The sequence below is a fragment of the Lissotriton helveticus genome, chromosome 11, assembly GCF_964261635.1.
Source record: "Lissotriton helveticus chromosome 11, aLisHel1.1, whole genome shotgun sequence".
In the NCBI taxonomy this organism is placed as follows: domain Eukaryota; kingdom Metazoa; phylum Chordata; class Amphibia; order Caudata; family Salamandridae; genus Lissotriton; species Lissotriton helveticus.
The window spans coordinates 464,951,100-464,974,058 of record NC_136072.1 but is presented as its reverse complement, the minus strand read 5'-3'; the positions used below and the strand labels follow the sequence as shown (position 1 = coordinate 464,974,058).

Genomic DNA, 22,959 nt, shown 5'->3' with positions numbered 1-22,959 from the left:
CTCTAGGGGGAATGGTTAATGTGCGTTTGGCTTTAGCATAGCATATTTGGATGCATTTAACAATTAACCTTGCAATTCCTATTTTTGAGATAGGATTGCCCTTATGAGGTGGGGAGAAAGACACAAAGTTGTCTAGTATTTCTAAAGGATTTTGTTCTTTCAACGTAGTAAAGTATTGCTCTTTTCACGTCTAGCGTGTGAAGAGCTTGTTCTGCTACAGAGTCTGGTAGAGGGAAAAACACTGGTAATTCTACAGACTGGTTAAGGTGAAAAGCAGACACAACTTAGAAATCTTGGGTTAGTCCTAAGAACCACTTTGTTATGGTGAATTCGTAGAAATGGTTCTTGTATGGTTAATGCCTGGAGTTCACCAATTCTCCTGAGAGAGGTGATGGCAATTATGAAAGCTACTTTCCAGGTGAGAAATTGTAAAGGGTTGTGAACCTTGGCTGACAGGCCCATGTGGGAGCAATGTGGTTCATTGTGAGGGAATGCTGTCTGAGCTTCCAAACAACTAGCGGAATGAGTGGGAGAGGCGGCAACGCGCAAGCAAATTTGCCTGACCAGTTCATCCATAGCGCATTGCCTATGGCCAATGGGTGTGGATGCCTGGATGAGAAGCTTGGGCATTTTGGTGTGTGACGAACAGGTCTATTTCTAGGTGACCCTATATTTGAAAGAATGAAAGCAGAACTGGAGGATGAAGTTCCCATTTGTGGATCTGCTGTCTGACGACTGAGCAGATCTGCAATCTGATTGTGTACTCCTGGTAGGTGTTCTGCAAGGAGATATATGTTGAGGAATGGCCCATCTCCGTATGCTTTGAGCTAGGTGTGAAAGCTGGAAACAGTGTGTCCCCCCGTTTTTGTATGTAATACATTGCTGTCATGTTGTCTGTACGGACCAGGACAGCTTGGCCTACGGGGTGGAGTTGAAAAGATTTTAACGCTAGGAAGATCGCCAACAATTCCAGGTAATTTATGTGGAATTGATTCGGTTGAGGGGTCTACATGCCCTCAATGGTATGGGTTTGAAGATGAGCCTGTGAGAGATGAGTCTGCTGTTAGCACTATCTGTTGAACTGGGTCGAGGAACGGCCACCCTTTGGAAAGGTTTGTGTGTTCCACCACTGCAGAGAGTGATCGGTGCTGTCGTCAACCAACACTAGATCGGTTAGCGGACCTTGAGCCTGGTTCCACTGACGTGTCAAACACTCCTGTAAGGGACGAATGTGGAGTCTTGCATAAGGGACGATGAAAATGCAAGAGTTCTTCATCCCCATTAGCTCCATGAACACTTGAGCTGGCAGAGTGCGTTGAGGCTGAAATGTTTTCAATAGAGCTTGTATGGCGGTTATCTGGGCTGGGGTATGCTAGAGCTTTTGAAGTGTCTATGGTAGCCCCTAGATATTGACTTATGCTGGACGGTTGGAGGTGGGATTTGATGAGGTTTACCGTGAATCCAAAGTCGTGAAGCAGTTGGATTGTTGGCTGTGTTGCACACAGCTGCTGTGTGACCTGGCTTTTATGAGCCAGTCGTCCAGATAAGGGAAGACATAAGTGGGCCGCAACTACTGCTAGACACTTGGGTGAAGACCCTGGGTGCTGTAGTCACCCCGAACAACGTGATGTCAATTTAACGTTATAGGTATTCCAATGGTATTCCAGTACTGGGAAAGGCGAAGGGACAGGTCGGGTCCCTGATGCACGGCGGCGATAACGGGTACAAGGATCCGTATTTTGAAATAGTTGGCGGGGTGGATTGAATCCAAGTGAGCGACGTGGCACGAGTATCTCCGGGCCACCACAAGCGTGTGCCATGTCCTTCGGTGTCTCGTGACATGCAGTGAATCAGGGACCCAACCCTGCCCCTCGCCTTTCCCAGTACCTTGCTGGGATATCCTTTAGAGTACCCATACAGTTAAATTGACGGCCTCCTATACTGCACCACATGCAAGGACCATATTTAGGACGCCGGCTCCTTGAACAACCTTTGGACACATCTTTGTCCACTACGTCTCTCCATCTCCAGCACCCTCTAATTGGCTACCCGGTCCTGAACAAATAGAATCGAAACGTCAACCAATTTACCAGCGCAACTCACGGCGCATAATCAACTTTGGTTCACAGAATCACTTTAAACCTTGATCAATCATCCAAAATACCTTTTGTGTTGAACCAATTATTTTGTACATATATTCATCACTTTATCACTGCGCCTTTGCTGTGTTTTTCCACTTGTCACTTGCGCCGTCACTTTCATGTCACGAGCACAACGTGCACCAAGTTTCTTAGGGTGCCTCTGCATTTTATGCTCACAGTACTGATATAACTGTCTAGTATAAAATATATTTTCAAATATATGATGCGATGAGCATATTTGAACAAACTACTAGGAGTCTTCCTTTTGTTTCCTTTATGTAATGTCTTGTATACATGTGTATTAGCCTTTTTAAGTCCCTCCTATGCACTGCATAGGAGACCTATAGCCGTCGTGCAGCTGTTTTTCCAAGCACATACCCGTGCTTGTGGCGGCATACGCCTTGCGGGAGTGCGCAGCGGCGCGCCACGAGTATGTGATTTGAAATAGATGCAAACAGCTGCTACTTAGCACGCGTACGCACTTCCCCCCCACCCCTCCCTCTTGTTCACTCTTGCCTTTTGTCTGCTTTGTCGCCCATCTGTATCTCCGCTTCCACCAATTGGAGTGCCCGTTTCTGTGCCTTCTTAACTATCTGCACCTCTTTCCTCGATTCAGGCCTTCTGTTGTGCTCCCCACAGCCCGCCGCACATACACCCGCCTCCTTCCTGCTTGTTCTTAGAGTTGTGCTTAGTATTTAAAATTATTTGGGTGTTGCACTTATTTTTTTCTAAGCAGAGCATTCTCTCTAACTCTTTAGGGACTCCTGCTCTGTTCCCCCGCTACCCTGTCTCTTGGGTCCTCTTCCTACCCATCTCTTCCACCGGACTCTATTTTACAGTGACTGTCTCATACAGGCCTAGCGCTTGTCTCTCACCTTTGTCTCCAGTCTGTCACTGCTGCAGCACGCCTGCTGGCCTCGCAGCTTGTCTCTCAGTACAATGCACACCCCAGGACAAGAGTCCCTCTGGAGCCCACCCTGCCCCTATCAGCCCTGCTGGCTACTTTCTATCAGACCCTGTGTGTGCACGTCAAACTCTTCCTCTGCCCAGTCGGTCGCCTCCTCTTCTTCCTCCCATTTCAGCTGGTCTCTTCAGTTGTACCCAAGTCACGGTCTCTTAATCTTCTAGCGACTGTCTTTCACTTATCTCCCCTCTTCCAATGCTGCAGTCGTGCTCGGGAACTCAGTGCCCTTGTCTGTCACCCCTCCTTCTCTCTGCCCTGCTTCCTCTCCCCTCTCTTCCCTCAGTCTCGTGTCTACTCCCTCCCCCCTTGCTCCTTCTCCCTCCCTCCCTGCCTGCCTCATCCTACTCTTGCCACCCCCACCACCCTACTCTGCCCTCTCTACCTTTCTGTCCCTAAACCCTTTCTTTCCCTCTTAAGTTCATGCACTCTGAAAAGAAGTTACATTCACCAATACTTGTTGTTTACAGTGTTTAAACAAGCATTGGCATAGCCAATAGGTCTCGCTTTTGGGACCTTATAAGTATTTAGGTATGCAGCACAAAATCCTTACATCAACCGCTGCATGTCTAAACACTTATAAGGTCCCAAAGGCAAGACCTATTGGTTATGCCAATGCTTGTTTATTGAATCAGATTGAGACATTGTTGCTAGCTTTCTCGTGCTCACCCAGATCTCAACCTGGTCTATGTGACTCCTGTTATTTACTTAAACAATAGTGAGCAGCATACTGTGTTTTAAGAAGTGTGACCAGACTTTATAATGTCTGGGAGTGAGACTTACTGGCCAAACTTGTGTAAAATTCATCCTTTTGTGTCTATGCACTGAGACTTGCACTGGCATACCATGTGTACGTCTAGAGTGGGCTCATGTGTAGTGACAGGTGGAAGTGTGTGAGTGAGCCTAAGAAACAACAGCAGTGGAAATCATTTGGATGCCCCTGGCCTGCATAGCACAAGATGGAAGTTGCCAGACAATGAAGTCTATTGTCTGCATTTCTGTGCGGGAGGGATGAGAGTCAGGCCCTGAAGTGAGGAGCATGCAGACACGACTACCTTTAGAAATTCCACAAGGCTTGAACTGAGTGTGTACTTGCCTGTGGAAACTCCGAGACTGCACCAGAGCTTGACTCATGCTTTACACGATCAGAAAGGGGGGCACCAAACCAATACAGGCCATCTAGAAGGGTCTCTCTCTCTCGAGGTGTTGTGCCACAAATTAGATTTGCTCAAAGGGACACTACCACATATGTTAGATTGCGCAGTATTTAATGATACGGTGCTATTAAAATGACATGGATTTCCTAAGAAAACTAGCATTGGGTTGGGCATTGAAGGCATTTTGTCTATTGGTTAATTATTTAATGAGGCGCTTGACCTCCAAGCTACCTCCATGATAAGCCTACCACTGCAAACCTCGCTACCCGGACAGACAATTGAAGTAAGAGTTGTACTTAGCCAAGTTTTCAGAGACCTAGGTGCGAGTGAGTGAAAAACTACCTGAACCACAGGGGTTGAGGTCCAGTAGCTATGATCTGCTTCATGGCCCCCACTGAACCTGGCCTTCTCTGGGGGACACACTTGCATGGACGCAAACTAGACACGAAGATATCAGTTATCAGAGTGCTTTACACAGCACCAGTTTCGTTACAAGGACGCATTCATTTTATTTTATTTTGGTACGGGAGATTCAGTGGTTTTCCCAGAATCACAGGAAATTGAGAGTCATTGCAGAGACCCGAACGCGGTTCCCCAGCTTGGAGGTCAACCGCTCTAGCCGTAAGGCTACATCCTTTCCCCAATGACCGACAGGAATGCCAGAGACAAGTAAAAATCTCAGCTACCATAATAGTACACAAGTCTACCTCTAAAAAGTATACTCACCTAAAAGTATGTCTGATTGCATTGGCTCGTAGATCATAGATCTTTAGCTGGTCATCTCGTGAGCAGCTCAGGAGCTCTGATTTATCAGGATTCAAGTCCAAAGCTGTGATTCGCCCCTGAAGGTCCAGCTCCCGAACTGTGCTCTCAGACCTTGAATGGAATGGACATCATGATTTTGCACTCGCAATAAATAAAGAAATAAATAAATAACACTAAAAAGCCACTTTCAGCTCAGTGAACACACTCATCAAGAAAGGACCACAGGGCAATCCCCATACGCAAAACAGACGGCCTGGGGCAAGTTCAGTTCTCAAACCTCAAACACTTAGGAGAGCATCCTATCTGTAAGCAGTCAATCTGTCCATTCAAAGCACATCTGTAGAATGATGGGACAGATAAGCAACTGTGGGAGTCGACAGAACAGGATCCACTGGCAATCAAACCTTTTACAGCTCATCACACAGACCACTGAACAAAGATAATCTTCCATAGTAGAGGGGTAAGAGTGGGCAGGAATTAGGAGAGTGGACACTACGTTTAGCTGTAGACCTTGCCTAAATTTTTCCCAGATGCAATACCCACTTTCCCAGTCTCTTACCGGATATCCCAGAAACGGATTTTCTTATCGAAGTGGCCACTCATCACACACTGCTCCGTGCAGACAATGTCATTGCAGCTGGAACCAGCAAACACAGTCTTTATACCTACAGCATGAAAGAAAAAACTGCTCAGACATTGATGTGTACAAATATATATTTTGCCCAGGATTTATTAAACTCCTGTGTTTTTTTTTCTCCTTTGTAGCTTAATGGAGAAAATGTATCTACATTTACCTAAATTACCTTTTTAACAATGACTCCAGTCACATGGTCAGACCACCATTTGCTTGCTTCCCATCAACCACACAAAGACTCACCTAAAACCACCTTGCTTGCATCCACCTATCGACCGCGGAACAAAGTCACTATAGAACAACACTTAGAAACACAACTAACATCCAGTACAGATCTAGACACAAATTCAGTTTATGTAACATGCCTGCCTCAAAACAAACACCATTCAAGACAAACTCATCCTACAAAAACTTACCATTATACAAGTCATCAATCAAAAAAGCTTAGAAAATGTCCTATTCAGGAGGATTCAAAATGTGCAAATAAAGAATTCTGTCAAATGCTCAATGAATTTCGTAAACCATATTGCCTAGAAGGGTGCTCATCCAGTTTCTGAAGACTTCACAGAAACTGTCAAATCATTACACGGCCTAAGCAGACACGTTGGACTCATATTTAAGCAAAGACAAAGCACAAGCACCGACCCTTTTCCAAAACAATCCAAGAATACTCTAACCCAGCCTCTTCGTTCCTTCCCAACACATTTCACATGAAGAATTTATGGAACTAGTCAAAGCAAGCAGGCCTGCTGTGGAAGCCTCTCTGATCCCTGTCCACAGCAAACTTTCAAGAGAATTCTTGAAAAACCTATGCTGCCACACCAGCAAGAAGAACCATCAACAATTCCGTAACTATAGGAAGATTTCCAGAATAACTCAAAAAGCCATTCATACGCCCATTACTGAAGAAAAAAAACGGACTCGCTGAACCAGATGTCACAGTTCATTGAAGATAATGCCATACTTGCAGATTTCCATCCAGGAAGAGGCAGAGATTCTGCCATCTGGGATGACTTAAAGAACAGTTGACATAACAGGGTTGCTGTGCTACTCCTCTTGAACCCCTCAGCTGCCTTTGACGTGGCTGACCATGACACGGATAGAAAGACTCTACGAAGCTGGCATACAGGGGACTGATCTACATTAGATCACATCCTACCTTCGCAACACAGCTAATATCATCCATATGCCCCCCAACCACATTTTGTCACCCAAACCGCACTTCACAAAAGCAGGGGTTCCCTCAAGGCTCTATCATCAGACCCATGCTTTTTAACATCTCTATGAAGTTATTACCAGCACTAATCAATAAATTTCACCTCATGTGCTATAACTATGCAGATGAGATGTAAATACTCCAACTGGAATGCCCCAAAGACATTTGACAGTTGCTAATTTTCAGTTGTCTGAGGAGTAGATCAATAGAGGATGTGGAGCCATCTCAAACTGATTGCTACCAAAACTGAAAGACTCATGTGTGGCGGTTGGAAACATTATGACCCCCTCCACTCACCGCCTGGCCTGAAGATCTGGGAACACTGCCTAAAGTATCAAAGAAAGTAGGAAACCTCAGAATGACCATGGACTCCAAGCTACCAATGAATGCTCAAGTGGACAAACTAGCAAGATCAAGTTTAGTTACTATAAAAACTCTGATGAATCTTCCCCAACCTGGGATTTCCACACAAGGTCCAGGCTATCATCCTTCTTGGTCTGTCCAAACTCGATAACACCAAAAGCCTCTACCACGGATCACCTTTAACGACTATGAAAAGACTACAAAAGACACTCTTAATATCCAAGACTAGACAGGGGTTACAGCTAGCACTCTCGTTTTGAGTTATTTTGCCACGAACATGAGCTTGAGGTCAATGTGGAGAAGACCAAGTTTATGGTCCTTCGTGGCTCAAGACCAGTTAAAGCAAGGGTTCATATGGGAGGAGCAACCTTAGAACAGACACCTATTTTTACCTATCTTGGGGATACCTTCAGTGATAACTTAAGCTGGAAGCCCCAGTTAGACCTACTCACCTTAAAGTATACCCAATTAGATGGAGCTTTGCTTAAAGAACACATGCATTCTTTAACTAAACCTATGGCTCCCCTGGTCAAAATGAATGGCTCTAAAATTCGTCCAGCTGTAATGTACGGTGCAGAACTATGGGGATTTAGTAATCTGGATTCCTTAAAGGTGGCACAAAATAAATTCCTTAGGTCTGCTGTTGGGTTGCCACAATCATCCCCATGTATACCCCTATTATATGACTTAGGTTGTCAGCCTGTTGAGGACATGGCACGGTATAGACCGCTGGCGTTTTGGCGACGTCTGTGGACTACACCGGAATTGTCCTTATATGCCAAGGCCCTGCTAGAAGTTAAAGGACTAGGGGGCTCACACAGGATTACCTGGCTGTCTGAAATCAAAACTATATTGACAGACATGGGGATGGGGGGGGGGGGTTATGGTCTAACCCTGATACAGCTGTCTTTCCCTCGAAAAAGCTTTTTAGGGATGCATACTGGAATAGGACTTTAGTTAAGAGACATGCTTCCTTGACAGGCAGCTCTTTGACTGCAACATTCCTGGTTATCAAGGACGTTCCCTTCCTTGAAGAATATTGGGATATTATAACAAAGTCACAGGATCGTAAGCTGTACCACCAGTTTAGAGTTGGCTCCCTACCGCTGCGAGGTCTAACGAAGAGTTGGAATACATCTGGCAGTGGACAATGCCCCTTTTGTGTGGATCTGATAGAAACAGTCGACCACTTCCTCTTTGTTTGCCCAGAGTATCTTCAACCCAGACGGTTGTGGCTACGCCCAGTTTCTCAGATAATGGGATAATTGCTTGAGCGATTGTATGGTTGTAGCGCTTATTTGAAACCTAAGTCCGCTGTGTGATTGAACTAGAAAATTGCACCGAGTATTTTTTTAAATTGGAAGCCTGTTCTACGGACACTCCCCAACGACATGCGCTGAAACGACTGAAAGTTTATAGCGCGATCTGTGAAATTTTTTAAACAGCACTGTGTAGATTGATTTCAAAAATTGCACCGTGTACCCCGTTAAACTGCACTTTGTATAGCACTCACCACTGAGGCACTTGTCGCCCCAGCAGCCCCGGTCCACCGCAAGCGCTAGGCTTGTTAAGTGTGGAGGGTGCAGGGCGGTACCTTCTTCCGGCTTCCCGCCCGGGGCAGGCACTCATTGGGCGAGTGTGTGGAGGCGGAGCTGATGACTAGCCCATCCTCTACATAAACCTGATGCCCTCTACGACGCGCAGCGAGTACGCGCTGCGCCAGCGCCAAATATGCGCCGAAGACAAGCCTAAGACCAGCCCGTCTGGGCCCGTACGGGTCAGGACGGGGCAGGGAACTATGCCTCGCCGGCCATGCCAAACCCAGGTATGACCTCTGAGCAGTTAAGGGCCTTACGCCCTGCTAAACACAGCAACTGTACTATACTTAGGCCTTCGCTCATAGGAAGCACCACCTGCCCAAATTGCTATTTTACTCACTAACTTCCAACCCTACCCTCACCAAAGAGACTGTAATTCTAAGCAGAAACAGATCCCCAGGTTCAAGATTTTTTCTTTTATAGCATTAACTGTCGATCTCTACCGCAACACAAACTAGACATTTTTAATCTACTGCTGGACAATAAACCCAGTGCACTTTTCCTGACAGAAACTTGGCTACATGTTTGCGCTGGTCCCGATGTAGCTACCGCTCTCCCGCCTAATTATGCTATTGCCAGGAGGGATAGAGCGGGTAAAATAGGCGGTGGTATCGCAATTATCTTCTGCAGAGAACTCACATGTAGCCTTGAGTCGGTCAACATCCCTGAATGTGAAGCTGCCTTTTTTTTTAAAAACACCCTTAATCCCAATTTTACGTTCTCCGGTCTTCTGATGTACAGGCCCCCCGGAAATGCTAACACGTGGGCTGCAAATCTAGCGAACTACATCACACCGTTTCATCTAGCCTCCAACAACCTCACTGATTGGAGACTTAAACTTGCACTTTGACGATCCAGCTAACGCCTCATGCACAAACGTGCTAGATGATCTAGCGGCATTGAACGTGAGACTACTTAACTCTGGCCCCACGCACAAGGCAGGACACCTACTCGACCCTATTTTTTCTAACATTCCTGAAATTAGATAGCGAAATACTATTCCCATCTGCTGGTCAGACCACCATCTTATTCATTTTAGTCTAACACTATCAGCACCTACCCAGCTGAATCCAGTCTGGCCAGCTACTTCAATGAGAAATTGGAAGTCGCTTGACCTTGAAAAACTGAATGAAACTCTAGCCATAAATACCCCAACTCCTGGCCTCGATATGGAAAGCATTGCAAACGCGACTCACGCTTGGCTTGGAAATGCCGCAGATGGCGGTCTCCCTTCCTGTCACACAAAAGGGAACGTTCACCGCCCCCCAGTCCCCTGGTTTAATGAGCTCCTAAAAGCGGAAAAATCGAAGTGCAAAGCGCTTGAAAGACAGTGACGTAAAGATTACGCACACGAAAAAAAAGAGACATACCATAAAGCCAGGAATAAATACCACACTGCCTGCATTAAAGCTCGAGCCCTTTATGTATCTAATACCATCAATACAGCATCAAAAAGGGCAAAAACGCTCTTCAATACTGTAAGGAACTAGCGGGTGTGCAAACTACAGCAACTGCCTGCCCTCTTAACAAGCAACAATGTTAAGATCTCGCGGTTTTCTTCACTGAAAAAATTAACAAGGTCATTATTGACATAAATAAGAACACCACTGCAAATGACCCACAAGATGACATGGTTCCCATGCCGGCTAAAATGAATATCTTGGAACACTGGCCTCCTATTACCCTTGAGTCACTAAGGTCCACCCTCAAGAACAGCAAGTCAGGCTCCCCCCGTGATCAGATACCCATTAGTGTCTTGAAACAACTGGACGCTCCATCCCTGAACATCATCGTCGACACTAAACTCCTCCCTCCAACTCTCCACAGTCCCTACACTCTGGAAACACACCATGGTCAGTCCACTTCTGAAAAAACCCACAGCCAACCCCGAACTGCTAGCCAATTACCGACCCATATCTCTTCTCCCAGCTTTCTCTGAACTTCTAGAAAGACACATCCACTCCGCCCTTACCCTTTGCACTGAAGAAAATTCCCTACTTCACCCGTTTTAGAGCAGGTTTCTCCACCGAAACTGCTCTACTAGGAGTAACCAAAATCATCAGGAAACTCCTAGATGAGGTTCAAACAGTCGCACTCATTCTGTTAGACCCGAGTGCGGCCTTTGATACCATCTCACACAATAAACTACTTGCCACGCTTAGTAGAATTGGTATCTGTGGTGCCGCACTCAAGTGGATAAGGTCTTTCCTGACACAAAGGACGTTTCAGATCACATCTTCCCTTGCTGGCTCAGAAACGTTCAGCGCCCCGCATGGAGTACCCAAGGGCGCTATCTTGAGCCCATTGTTTTTTAACCTCTACCTCCGACCGCTGGCTGACTTAGCAGACAGATCAGGACTCACCCTCATGACTTATGCGGATGACTCGCATATCATCTTCTCACTGTCTGAATCTAATCCCCTAGCCCCGTTCCTTCTCAGACAGGGGCTTCACAACATCTTCAGCTGGATGTCTACCAATCAGCTGAAGTTAAATGGTGAGAAAACGGAGATCCTCCTTCTGGGGATAAACAAAGACCTATGGAACGCCTCACACTGGCCCTCTGAGTTAGGAAACCTCCCCATACCAGCCACCCAAGTAAGAAACCTTGGGGTCACGATCGACAATGCCCTCTCCATGAAACAACAAGCCAACAAAGCCGTAGGCCTCTGTTTTACCATCATGAAGTGGCTGAGGAAAATCCTCTGGATGCTGCCCTCTGCGACCCAAAAGACTGTAGTCAATGCACTTATTACTTCTCGTCTTGACTACGGCAACATTCTTTATCTGGGGTCGAATCAGGCTGTAATCAGGCAGCTGCAACTTGTTCAAAATTCAGCCGCAAGACTTCTATGCAAAATTCCGAAAACCGCCAGTGTATCGAAACACCTGAAGGACCTGCATTGGCTCAGGGTTGAAAACCGCATCAGGTTCAAAGCCCTGAGCTACATATTTAGGATCAAAGCCGGTACGGCACCAAAATACCTGCTAGCACTGCCCCGCCCTTACATTCCTGGACGGAATTTGCGCTCTCAAACTGCAGCAAATTTTGGGGTACCTAGGTTCAAACTGGCGAGAATGGGAGGGAGGTCCTTTTCATTCCTAGGGCCCACTCTCTGGAACGCACTCCCTCCTCACATTCGCAAGGAAGACAACTATGCCAGGTTCAGGAAAAGCATCAAGACCTGGCTTTTCGAGAAATAACTTTAATGATCAGCTCATCTCATACCTCCGTTCAGTGATATGTCTCGGCGCCGGGAAACCCTTTTTGGGTAGCTGTGCGCCATACAAGTGTGTAAAAAAAAAAAAAAAAAAAAAAAAAAAAACGAACAAAGAAAAAAAATAAAAGATCCGCGCAGGTAGCGAATAGAATACTGAAAACCGATACTTCAAAACTGGTGGTTATAGGTGTGGCTAAATTCATTAGTTGGGCCTGGATACTCCCGACACGGAAGATTAGCTCTTAATTATTTGGTCCTCAGGACAATGCTGTGGCTACTGAAGTTGCGGCTATTTTTCGAGGTCTTAAGGATAGATGAGGAGGGTCCCACTTGTTTTAATTGTCTATCTAGCCGTCAAGTCTTTTGCAAATTGTATATTTAATATAGTTTTATCTCAGGTTTTAGCTTGCTAATTATTTATATGTTTTATCTTGTACATACTATGGATAATTAACTATATTGTATTACTTTGATTAATTGTACTATATTGTATAAATTATGAATTGCATAGTATGTCTTTTTATGATGAAATAGTCGCAATAAAGACTGTGTAGTGTAGCTCCTATTTTCCCAATAGGCTCTGCGCATTGGAATAATACCTACAGAAGTAAAGGCCTAGACCAGACGTTAACTAGGTCTACTACTGTCGATACTAGACTTAATTTTTGGGTTTGCCAGCGTAGCTCAGAGTTCGCTAGAAACTTTCTCGAATGTTCAAGGAGGAATTCACTTCCCTGATTAGACAAGAAGGGATTTAGTTTCTGACAACCATAGAACATGACAACTTTGCTCTCCCCTAATCAAGAGTCAATCTCGAGAGTCGTGTGAGCACAAGGCAATTATTTTACTCAGTCAGTACGTGCATTCTTAGTCTCATCAGATTGTAGAGAAAAGGAAGAGACGGGCGTGTTCAATAAAAAGGTGTTATTTATTGATCAGTCTCTTTTCTCATACATGAGAAATGGATCGATATTATTGCAATACTTATAGTTAAGTAAAGTGCATACATTAAAAGCAATAGTATAAAATAATACTGTAAAAACATTGATATGGTTTCTGAGCCATATGATGTTTAAAATGATTAAAATATATTTACATACACATATACATTTGACTAAACGTACTCAACTGGTGTTTCTAAATACGCCTACCCCGTGTGCCTGACCTAAGTCTAATGCGTGGGCGGGAATAGAAAGTTACAGTTTAAGTTAAGTTTGTTTTTGCCAAGTGAATAACTAAAGAATTCTCTGTGAGGGGTTATTCAGTTCTGTACCTGGAAGTTAGGATGAATGAGGAATGGTATCTCTTTCTCTGCTCTCGATATTCCAGGCTGCCTGCGAGGGCTACCCAGAAGCGCCGGTGCTGGGTCTCTCGGCTTGAGATAGCAGCGCGTCTCTCAGCGTGTCAGGAAGGCGGGGCTGCGCCAGCGGGGTCTGCTTCTGCTCTCGGCTTCGGCAAGTATGGCTGCTCCGTCTTGTCACCACGCGGGTGTTTGCATAGGGCAAGATCGGTAATATTTATACCTTAAAGGTACCGAGATTGACGTAAGGATGGACATAGATACGTCAATAAAGATGTCATACGACTTGCTCGTTAGCACATTCTTTACTAAAGTTCTCTGTGAAATCAAAACAATGGCCGCAGGGTTTTTCCCAGGTTGTCATAGGTTTGATTTGTTATGAGAACGTCGTATGCCTTATCAGGGGCTGGAGGAATGTCGCTTGTCTAATTAGATCTCAAGCGTTATGACCTAATCAGATAACACGTTCCTGTGCCGTAGTGTGACTGCGTCAGATAACGGTATCTGCATCATGGGGGCTTTTCTTGCCTCATGGGCTGACTGTTAGTTAACTTGATAGTTAGTTTAACCAGAACAGGGTCAGGAATAGGGGGATTGATTCAGAACCTATAGGAATACACGACACCCACTCCACGCTAACTATGGTCATATTTACTAATCTATGCATAGTATAACATAGTACAACATACTATAGAGTATAGTGTATACCGTACCACCCCAAAATACATAAAAGCATTTTGAAATTTTCAAATATACTGAAAAATTGCAGTCATATATATTGTATGCACTTAAGCTATGAATTAAACGCTAAAGTAAACACGCATTTGTATGCATTATTGCTTATTTGGTATATGAGAAATACACATGAAATGGCTCTTAACATGGCTATACAGAAAGAAAGTTCGAGACCATTTCATCACATAATAAAATGTTTGTGAACATACCAGCGGCCAGCTAAAGCCTAAAAGGTATCTAAAAATAGAAATCTTAGTTCTCTAGGAATAGTTTCTTACTTTAAGCAGAAGATCAGTGTCCCGGAAAAAATATGGGAAAATATTTTAGGGGGTTGCTGAAAATTGCTGTCCGTGAACTGGTGGGAAAAATTGTTCATGTGACTTTATTTTCAAAGTTGAAGGCCGAATTCAGGGAACGCCGTGTGCGAGTTTACTCAAAAGTCTCTATTTCTGTTCTGGAGAGAACATCATATCATTCAGGCTTTCGAAAAAACTGTCAACAGCTTCATGGGAAAGTTCCACTAAGTCGGAAATAGGTGTAACCATGCATTCGTGCGCATGATTGTCTCCATTGACATTCTGATTTGCATCACTGACAGAAGGTCGTACCTGTTCGATGCTGCTTTCATCTCGAACTTCACTACTCTTCAATCGTAGTGGTGAAGATTCCAGGAATGCCGTCATCAGGATTGGCAGCCTTTGAGGGCAGCACAAAGCGTGAACCTTGGTAGGAACCAACAGTGTATCTGCATCCACTGGCGCATCCGATTGTAGCGTCAGACAGGTGTCTAACACGCATTCTTCTCCGCATAGCAGACACCTTAGTACAGGTAAAACACACCTTTGCCACATTGGTCGAAATGATAGAAACCAAGTCATGTTCAGGTCTCTAAGCCGGGAGAGTCCCAGGATTTTTGATATCCGGTCCCGGTATCCAATGGCTAGGATCGTCTCTTCCATTGTCGCGAGAGTTTGATCTGTGACATGGGTTGCCATAACGAAAAATAAGGACTAAGAATAGGATTCCTGCAATTAGTCCCAGGATCAGGGGAAGTCCGCCAAAAATCGAATGGACGAAATCTGGAAAAATACCCAGTATGGCTTTGAATGGTGTTAATGCCATCGAAAATACTGTCTTAAATTCCCCTGAGATCCCTGTGGTATCAGAAATATTTAAGATTTCGCTCAGGATTTCCGCGAAATGTACGGGGGAATTAGTTGATAATGTATGTATCTCTGCAGTCGTCCATGCGACTTGTAGATCATACGTTTCTTTTGATGACGTGAGCCTTGTAGGCGTCTGTAGAAGCACTGTTTTCATTCTGCTTAAAGTATCTATTCGAATAGAAGTAATTTTCAAATTGGGCCATGCCCTTGCCTCCCTGTCTGGAAAGGAGCTGGGGAACAAAGAACGTCCACAGCACTTGACCTTCGCCATCGTAGTGACTAGATAAGGAGTCCCGGGCATAAGACTACAACATCTGCGGTCTACAATAAGAATGTAACTCCCATTATAGAGTCTTTGAAAGAATGGTTCTATTTCAGTTGCGCCTTGCTGGTGACATGAAAGGTTGTATGAATTCCCTTCACAGGCTCCGTGCAAACTAATACCGTTACACAGAAGCGTGCCGCTTAGTGACATAGCACAATTGTTGCCACTAAGAAACACTTTCTGTCCTTTATTACTGACACATGCATGTGAATAGGGCAGGTTCCAAGTTGTTTTAAGGTACCCCTTTCCCAATTTCTCGTACATGCCAGCCTGTATATATTTTTGGCAGTATTGAAACCTGAAGGTTGAGATTGGAATATTTATGATTCCGTGGATTATCCATTCACTGACAGGTCGTTCTGACATTGTCATTGGTAATCTTTCTAGTTTTTCAATGCTCAAGATTGTATAATCAGCACCCTTTTGCGCCATACCGATTTGTCTATCAGTAAGGTTAAAGATTTGGAATAGTGACGTTGTGTTGATTAAACGCCAAGGCACATAGCCTGAACGCAGATTTTGTAACGTCCAGCCGTACAATAGAACGCAATTGTGACTGACCATGTTGTAATAACAGTAAGTCTTGCGATAATATATCGATTGCTGAAGACACAATGCTGTCCAAAGAAAAAATTCTGGAGGACAGAGTCATTAACCCATTGTCCACTACAGAAAGTGATTTTTCCAAATTAATACGGTCAATTTCCCGTATTCTCTCTGCTGTTTCAATTTGAGTAACCTTCCAGGCCTCATTGTATGCTGCATATACAGAGGCTGCTATGAAACGCTTTTGATGCTGTTTGCGTGGTCCCAGAATGAAATCACGCAAGTCAGCACCATCAGTAAGTAAAGTTAGGTGTTGCTTAATTTCAGGCAGTGTGGAAGTTTGAAGCCATTGAAGGCATAATTTGCCCACACTGTAGGTTGTTATTATCCCTGGGTGATGTCTTTGGGGATATCTTGGGTCTGGCCTGGTCATTTTGAACCCCTGTGTTTTATTCAGGAATCTGTCTTGACAGTTATTTGTATCTGTGGGCCAGATCAACCATTGTTTCCAATCAGGATGTGTTCTGTTTTGGTTTAATATCTGGTTTACGTCTATCTCTTCATCTGTATCAGAGCTATTGCTAAACATTGTTGGCTTTGGAATAGACGGGTTATTTAAATCTTTGATTTTGGCTAAGCCAAGACAGGTGGTTTGTTGAACAGTGTCATTTAAAAATATCATTTGTTCTGGGATCATGCAGGCTCTAAACAAAGCTTCTAAACCCTGTACTTGCCAATCTTTTGTACCCCAAATACTTTTCAAATCAACATTTTTGTCCCAATAATCAAATCCAAAAGTATTCATTTGTTCAAAGAATGAGTCTGAATAAATCAATTTTGTGTTGGTTATCATGGTTGTCATCCCTGTCTTGTTTGACAATTTAAAATAAAATGTTTCAGCATTACTTGTGTTAAAACCTGAAAAATATGAATATTTGTCATAAACGGTTCTTGAGCTCCCTTTTGGAGGTGTTGCACAATGTTCCCATTGATTATAACTTAAAACATTTCTTGGTTGTGCAGATTTATGTAAAAAATGGTTACCATAATGGTTATAGCAATACATACTATCATAATTTGTAGAACCTTGCAAATAATCATGTTTTGTAAATTTAGCAGACATTACTAAGTCAGACATCATGTTGTTAATGCTTTCGAAGTCCCAATCATCAGCAAATGAGTTTGGTTTTGCAAAATCACTCAAGGAGATCTTGATTTGGTGTGGATATTTCAGGATCTCGACCGGACCATAAATTTCATAGTCAGTGTTGTCCCAGGCTACCCCACCAGGTATCGGATTGGCTGTGAAGTTGGCTGACGAAAGTTCTGAAGAAAGTTCTCTTTTCTCGACGTGTGAAGATGTGTGTGGTTTGAGGATCAAGTTGATGTTCTGACTTGCTGTGTCCATTTTAGCATATTTTCCCTCAATGAAGCGTCCCAAAGTAAATACCATGATGAGCCAAAGTATGAGGATAAATGCACCAAAACCCACCCAAAATTCAATCCATGGAGAAACCAGATATGTTTCTTTCAGTTGTTTCAAAAGTTCCTTAGCTTTGTCTTTAAAGGATTTTGATGATGGCTGTGTCTTTGATTCACTGAAACCTTCAGAGGAATCATCGAAGTTGATGAAGTACCCGGATGCAGTTCTGTCAATTGTTCCAATTGGTTCAGGATTTTTGTTTTTTGCATTTTCACTTGGTACTTCAGTATAGATTGGTGTGTCTCTGCTAAATGTCTTTATTTGGGTTTTCAGAGGTCTGAGTTCTATTGCATTGTTGCATAGTCCTTGTTGTTCTTCTGTAGGTGTTTCGAATGTGATGAGCCTTTTTGATAGGACCTCTGTGCTGGTAGCAAACCTTGGTGTTCTGCTACTTATTGGGAGTCCACTTGGCCTACCGTTTGTTATCGGCCACATGTTGTGGTTTTACCAGGTCGATGGATACAACTCGGTTCTCCTTTTTTCCAGCAAGTGGCGGTAGTACAACTGATCTTGTCCCGTTGACAGACAAGACAGGAACTGCTTTTCTGTAAGAAGGCCCAAATTCCTTCTTTACCGCGATCTTCTCCCTGACTAGATCCCCGACTTTTGGAATCCAGACAGGTCTTGCTGGGACAGGTGGTGATTCTTCAGTGGTTGTTGGCTGTTGTTTCAACTGTATGTTGCTCAGGTCTTTTCTTGTTTTGTTTAAAGTCCTGCAAAACAGCCAAACGGTCTTTGACATCAAAGGTTTTTTCTTTCACCACTGAAGTCTGACTATCAAGGTCAGAGATCATCATCCTAGTTCCAAATAATAATTCGTACGGACTGAATCCCTTCAGAGAATTTTTTGGCAAGTTATTTAGACTACGTTGGACACTTATTAGATGTTTGACCCACCCAGCTCCCGAACCTAATATCCTTTCCATTATAGATTGCTTTCTGCCTTGGTTTTTTCTTTACACCATCCCGTACCCTCAGGAAGGAAGTGAGAAGATTCCCGCTGGACTGTGCTCATTTGGCCATGTTTCCCCCCAGGCTGGTATGCCTGAGTGAAAACAATGGTCAAACGTAACATGCTCTTAGCGTATATGCCATTTAGACTCGCAAATCTTGTATAATAGTCCGGACGTCAGCCGAGTGCTGGTGATCTACATTATAAGTGGAAACTAGCCTGTATATGTTAATCGCAAGCCATTCTTTTTACTGGTGATGTTATCTGCAGTCAGATTCCACCGTATTATATTTTTCTCTCCCCACTGCGATTTCTGTTGCAGTTTGGGCAGTTTTTTACAAACATGGTATGATGTAGGCTCATGCCTGGCCACCAGTACCGTGATTGTAATTCTTCCAGAGAATCTTTCAGTTTGAGGTGTCCAAGACCCTCACCCATATGTGCGTCTGCGATTAACAAGTGTCTCCTGTCCATGTTTGGAATCACTCTATCCCCCACTCCAGGGATTCGAGCAAAAGGGACGGAGTTTGCATCGATTATGTATGTATAATTGAGTGGATAATTGATCGGTAACGCTGAGCAGTCGCCTTTTGATGACGTTTTCACCGCCAGCAATGTTTCACCGTCAATGTATTTTAATGTACGCTTTTTTCGAACTACGGGAGCCGATTTAGTGGCTGCCGCTGCGGCTGTTTCAGCCAATGAATTCCCTACAACGTGAACGCCATCACGCTGGTGACTCAGTGAGTGTGTCACGTGAGTCTTTGGTAGTTCTTTTTGTAAAAGAGCTATTTGTTCCCAGAGCAGTTTCTGCTTTATCGGTGCATCTGTGTCATCTTTGTAACCGTTTTGAATCCATGTCTGCAAATCCTTGTTGTACGATTTGACGCAGTAATATGAATCTGACACTATAAGTGTCGGGAATTCTCGATCCGCATTATCTAGCGCCATTTTCAAAGCTATTATTTCAGTTTGTTGTTCTGAATTAGTTTCTACTGAGTGTGATTTTGTTAATAGAGGTCTTAGTTTACCTCCGCGCCACACTTCTTTTGTAATCTCACATGTGGGGTTGTATGCTTGTTCTCCCCAAACGGAGGGTTGAGCATGTCCGTCTGTATAGATTACACAGGCGTAATGTCGTAGAGGCAGAATGTCGATTGGCAGAGGATACGTCTTTTCATATTTTAGATTTTTTAATTCTTCTAGTTCTGGATCAAAGTAGTAGTATACTTTGTCCGTTGTGATTGAATTCACCCATTGTATCCATTCCGGATTCAATGTTGTTGTTGGTAAATTACACGGTGTTGTTAGTGCCTCAAAGGCTGATTCTGCTGTTCCGACTGTGATATGTCTACCGTCAGCTATGTCTTTTTCTCTAGCTATTGCGGTTTGAACTGCACGAATGATTTTTTCTGTATTACTGAATTACTGTTCAGCTTCTGTGTACAAGTGTGATTTGAATGCAATTGGTACCTTTTCTCCCTCATTAGAGGTTAGGTATGTGAATCCGCATCTCCCTGGGATGACTCGAATCACAAGATTGCGTGTGTTATCACGTGTTTCTAATTTTGTTTTAATTAGCATGTCTGTTTGTAAGGATCTCAAAATCTCTGTGTGTGTTTGAGTCCAACTGGATTTTTTAAAGTCTGGTTTAATTAGATCATAAAGGGGTTTGACCCTTTCTGCGTAATTTGCAATGTATGTTCTTCCGAAATTTAGGAAACCTAGAATCGACTAAGTTTTTTAGTGTTCTAGGTGCTTGGATTACGGCACATTTCTCTAGGAAATTGTCTGCCAGGCTTTTGCCTTCACTTGATAACTCATATCCTAAGACTAGGACCGTCAGATGGGCAATTCTGGACTTTTTAAAGTTGAATTTGTAACCCTCTGCAGCGAACCCAAGTATTATGGTGTTCACCCTTTTCAAGTGAGTCTCCAAGTCATCATCTGTTAAGTAAATGTCATCGACATAGGATAATGCTTCATCATCATATAGTTGTAGTAATTCTGTTACTCTCGCTGAGAATACCCCCGGGCTGTTCTTGTACCCCTGGGCTAACCGACAGAATTGTTTTTGAGTGCCATTTACTGAGAATGCAGTTAAATATCTGCTCTCTGGTGCTATGTTTTGACAAAAGAATCCATTGGAGATGTCCAAGGTTGTTTTGTATTTTTTGCGCACTATGTTATTCATTAGTGCAGCACTGTGTGAGTTTTGCACTGCAAAGGTTTTGCAACATGTGTTAAGGTGTCGGTAATCTAAAACTAGACGATATGAATTGTCTGGTTTGGAGACCGGAAACAAAGGATTGTTCATTTGTGAGGTGCAAGTTTCAATCACCCCCTGGTATTCTAGCTGATCTAGTATTTCATTTACCTGTTTTTTAGCTTCTTGCTTAATTGGGTACTGCCTTTGTGCAGTAGGTTGTGATTTTAACTGGATTTTGTGAGGAGGAGAATCCTCATCCCATCCTACATGATTTTTATATAAAGCAGGTGCTAAGGCCACTGCCCACTTTCTAGCAAGTGTGTATTTTTTATGAATCGGGATTTGATTCGAGAAGGCAGGCATAATTACTTCTTCGCCATGAGGGCACTCCCTGACAAACTCTGGTGGCCAGTCTTTTTCAGCTAGAAGGATATAGCCCTTGGAGAGATTATCCCAAAATAGTCCCCTTATTTTCCTAGTCTTATCTCCCTCTATACGTAATGTTATCTCGTATATCTTGTGGGGTTTGCTAATTCTGGTGTCTGCAGTTTCCACTTGAAGATATTCATTCGTGTCCACTGTCTCCAGATGATTCATAAGGACTTTGCGAGCTATGCTCACCTCTGCTGCGCTGTCTAGCATTGTCTGCGCCCACTCTCCGTTTTTCAGTTGTGTCCTCAGTATTCTCGGCATTGTTAACTACCTTGATACTGGCTACCTTCTTTTTTGGAAATTGTAATTTCTTTTTTAGCTGAGCAGGTTCCTTGTCTTTGGACTTGGCGTGCTCTTCTGATCGTCCTCTTCTTTCCGATTTCTGCGAGGAAGTCTGAAAAGATTGAGAGGGACGTGTATCAATGTCTTGATATCCATCAGGTTTTTTAATATTATCCCTATTTCTAAGGTTATATCTATTCCCAGAGGGGTCACTCTGCGGTGACCTCTGTCTTCGGTTTGGAGATTTCTCTCTTCGCCTTGGAGACCTTCCTCTGGACTGGAATTTCTTTTCTTTAGGATTGGATTGTTTGTTTCCATCCCAGTTCTTTTTTGGTGAATTATTATTAAAAAATAATTTTTCTGGACTTTCAGTCAGTTGCGGTTTTACTGGTATTCCACCTAAACTATCTCTACCTAGTTCCTCATAAGATTTTTCTATGATTCTGGCAATTTCAGCTGGTTGGTCTGCTATATCTGTCTCTTTTAACCTCTGGCGGATCGCCACGTTTGCTGCTTCACCTTTTATGTTGGCTAATAATATAGCCGAGACATGCTTGAAGTCTTTTAGTAATTTCATACCAAGAGTTAAAGCAGGTTCTGGACCGTATTCATCTTGAATTTGTTTTAGCACATCTGGTATTACCGAAATGGATGGAACACCGTGCGTTTTTGTGTAGATGGAAGCAAAGACTGTACCCCAAGTGTCACAGTCCTCAATGTGTGGTGCGACTCCCATTGGCAGACATATAGTCAGAATCCTGTGTTTTTCTAATGGGGTGGTGTCTGGAAACACCGCCTCTATTTGGGTAATTTTCTGTGCCAACCAGAATGGTATTTGTTCCCGTTTAGCTGGAACTTTACCTAGGCAGGATTGGATGTTCTGTGGTGTAATTTTATTTGTGTTCCCCTGGTGAGGGGTCAGCTGTGGAAGTTTAATCGCTGGCTGAATTGTTGAAGTCCGCATTACATACTGAACTAATTGTCTATGAATTTTTAGTAGTTGTTTTAGCTGTATTAACAGCTCTGCTGCAGGCATTCTTTCGATGTCTGGATGTGGTGTGTATCCGGCTAAGACCGGCCACGTTGCTCCTGGTCTTCCTAAAGGACCGAGCCTTGTAATGTGATTGTTATGTATTAGGGCGCCATCAAATAAGAGCAAATGCTCTTGGAATTTGAGTGGTACTTCCACCTCCTCGAAAGGAGTGTACTCATTAGGAGGTTCCTCTACTTTGTAATAGTGGAAGTACTTTGTTACAGCATTAGCTGCTGGAAAATGTATCCATGAATAATATACCTCTGTCTGCCGATATTCGTGTGCCTCGATTACGAATATGACTGTGCCACCTCTAGGTGTCAGTCCATTTTCTATAAGTTTTAAGGTTATAGATCTCCTTTTAATGACCGGAATGAGTGTTATATTCGGGTCTGCTGCTTGCATGGTAGCATCAGCATCTGCGAGTTCAGTTGCTAATC

General features: G+C 43.6%; 1 protein-coding gene across 3 annotated transcripts in view; it reads right to left on the bottom strand.

Moving 5' to 3' along the window:
- ATG16L1 (autophagy related 16 like 1) overlaps window positions 1–22,959 on the bottom strand; it is a 78,095-nt gene that overhangs the window by 20,827 nt on the left and 34,309 nt on the right. For all 3 annotated transcript variants that reach the window (XM_078666023.1, XM_078666021.1, XM_078666022.1), the window contains 2 exons: window positions 5,584–5,689; window positions 4,986–5,135 (listed from right to left, as the gene is read on the bottom strand). In XM_078666023.1, the coding sequence (XP_078522149.1) occupies window positions 4,986–5,135; window positions 5,584–5,689 (256 nt within the window). The remainder of the gene's footprint in view (window positions 1–4,985; window positions 5,136–5,583; window positions 5,690–22,959) is intronic.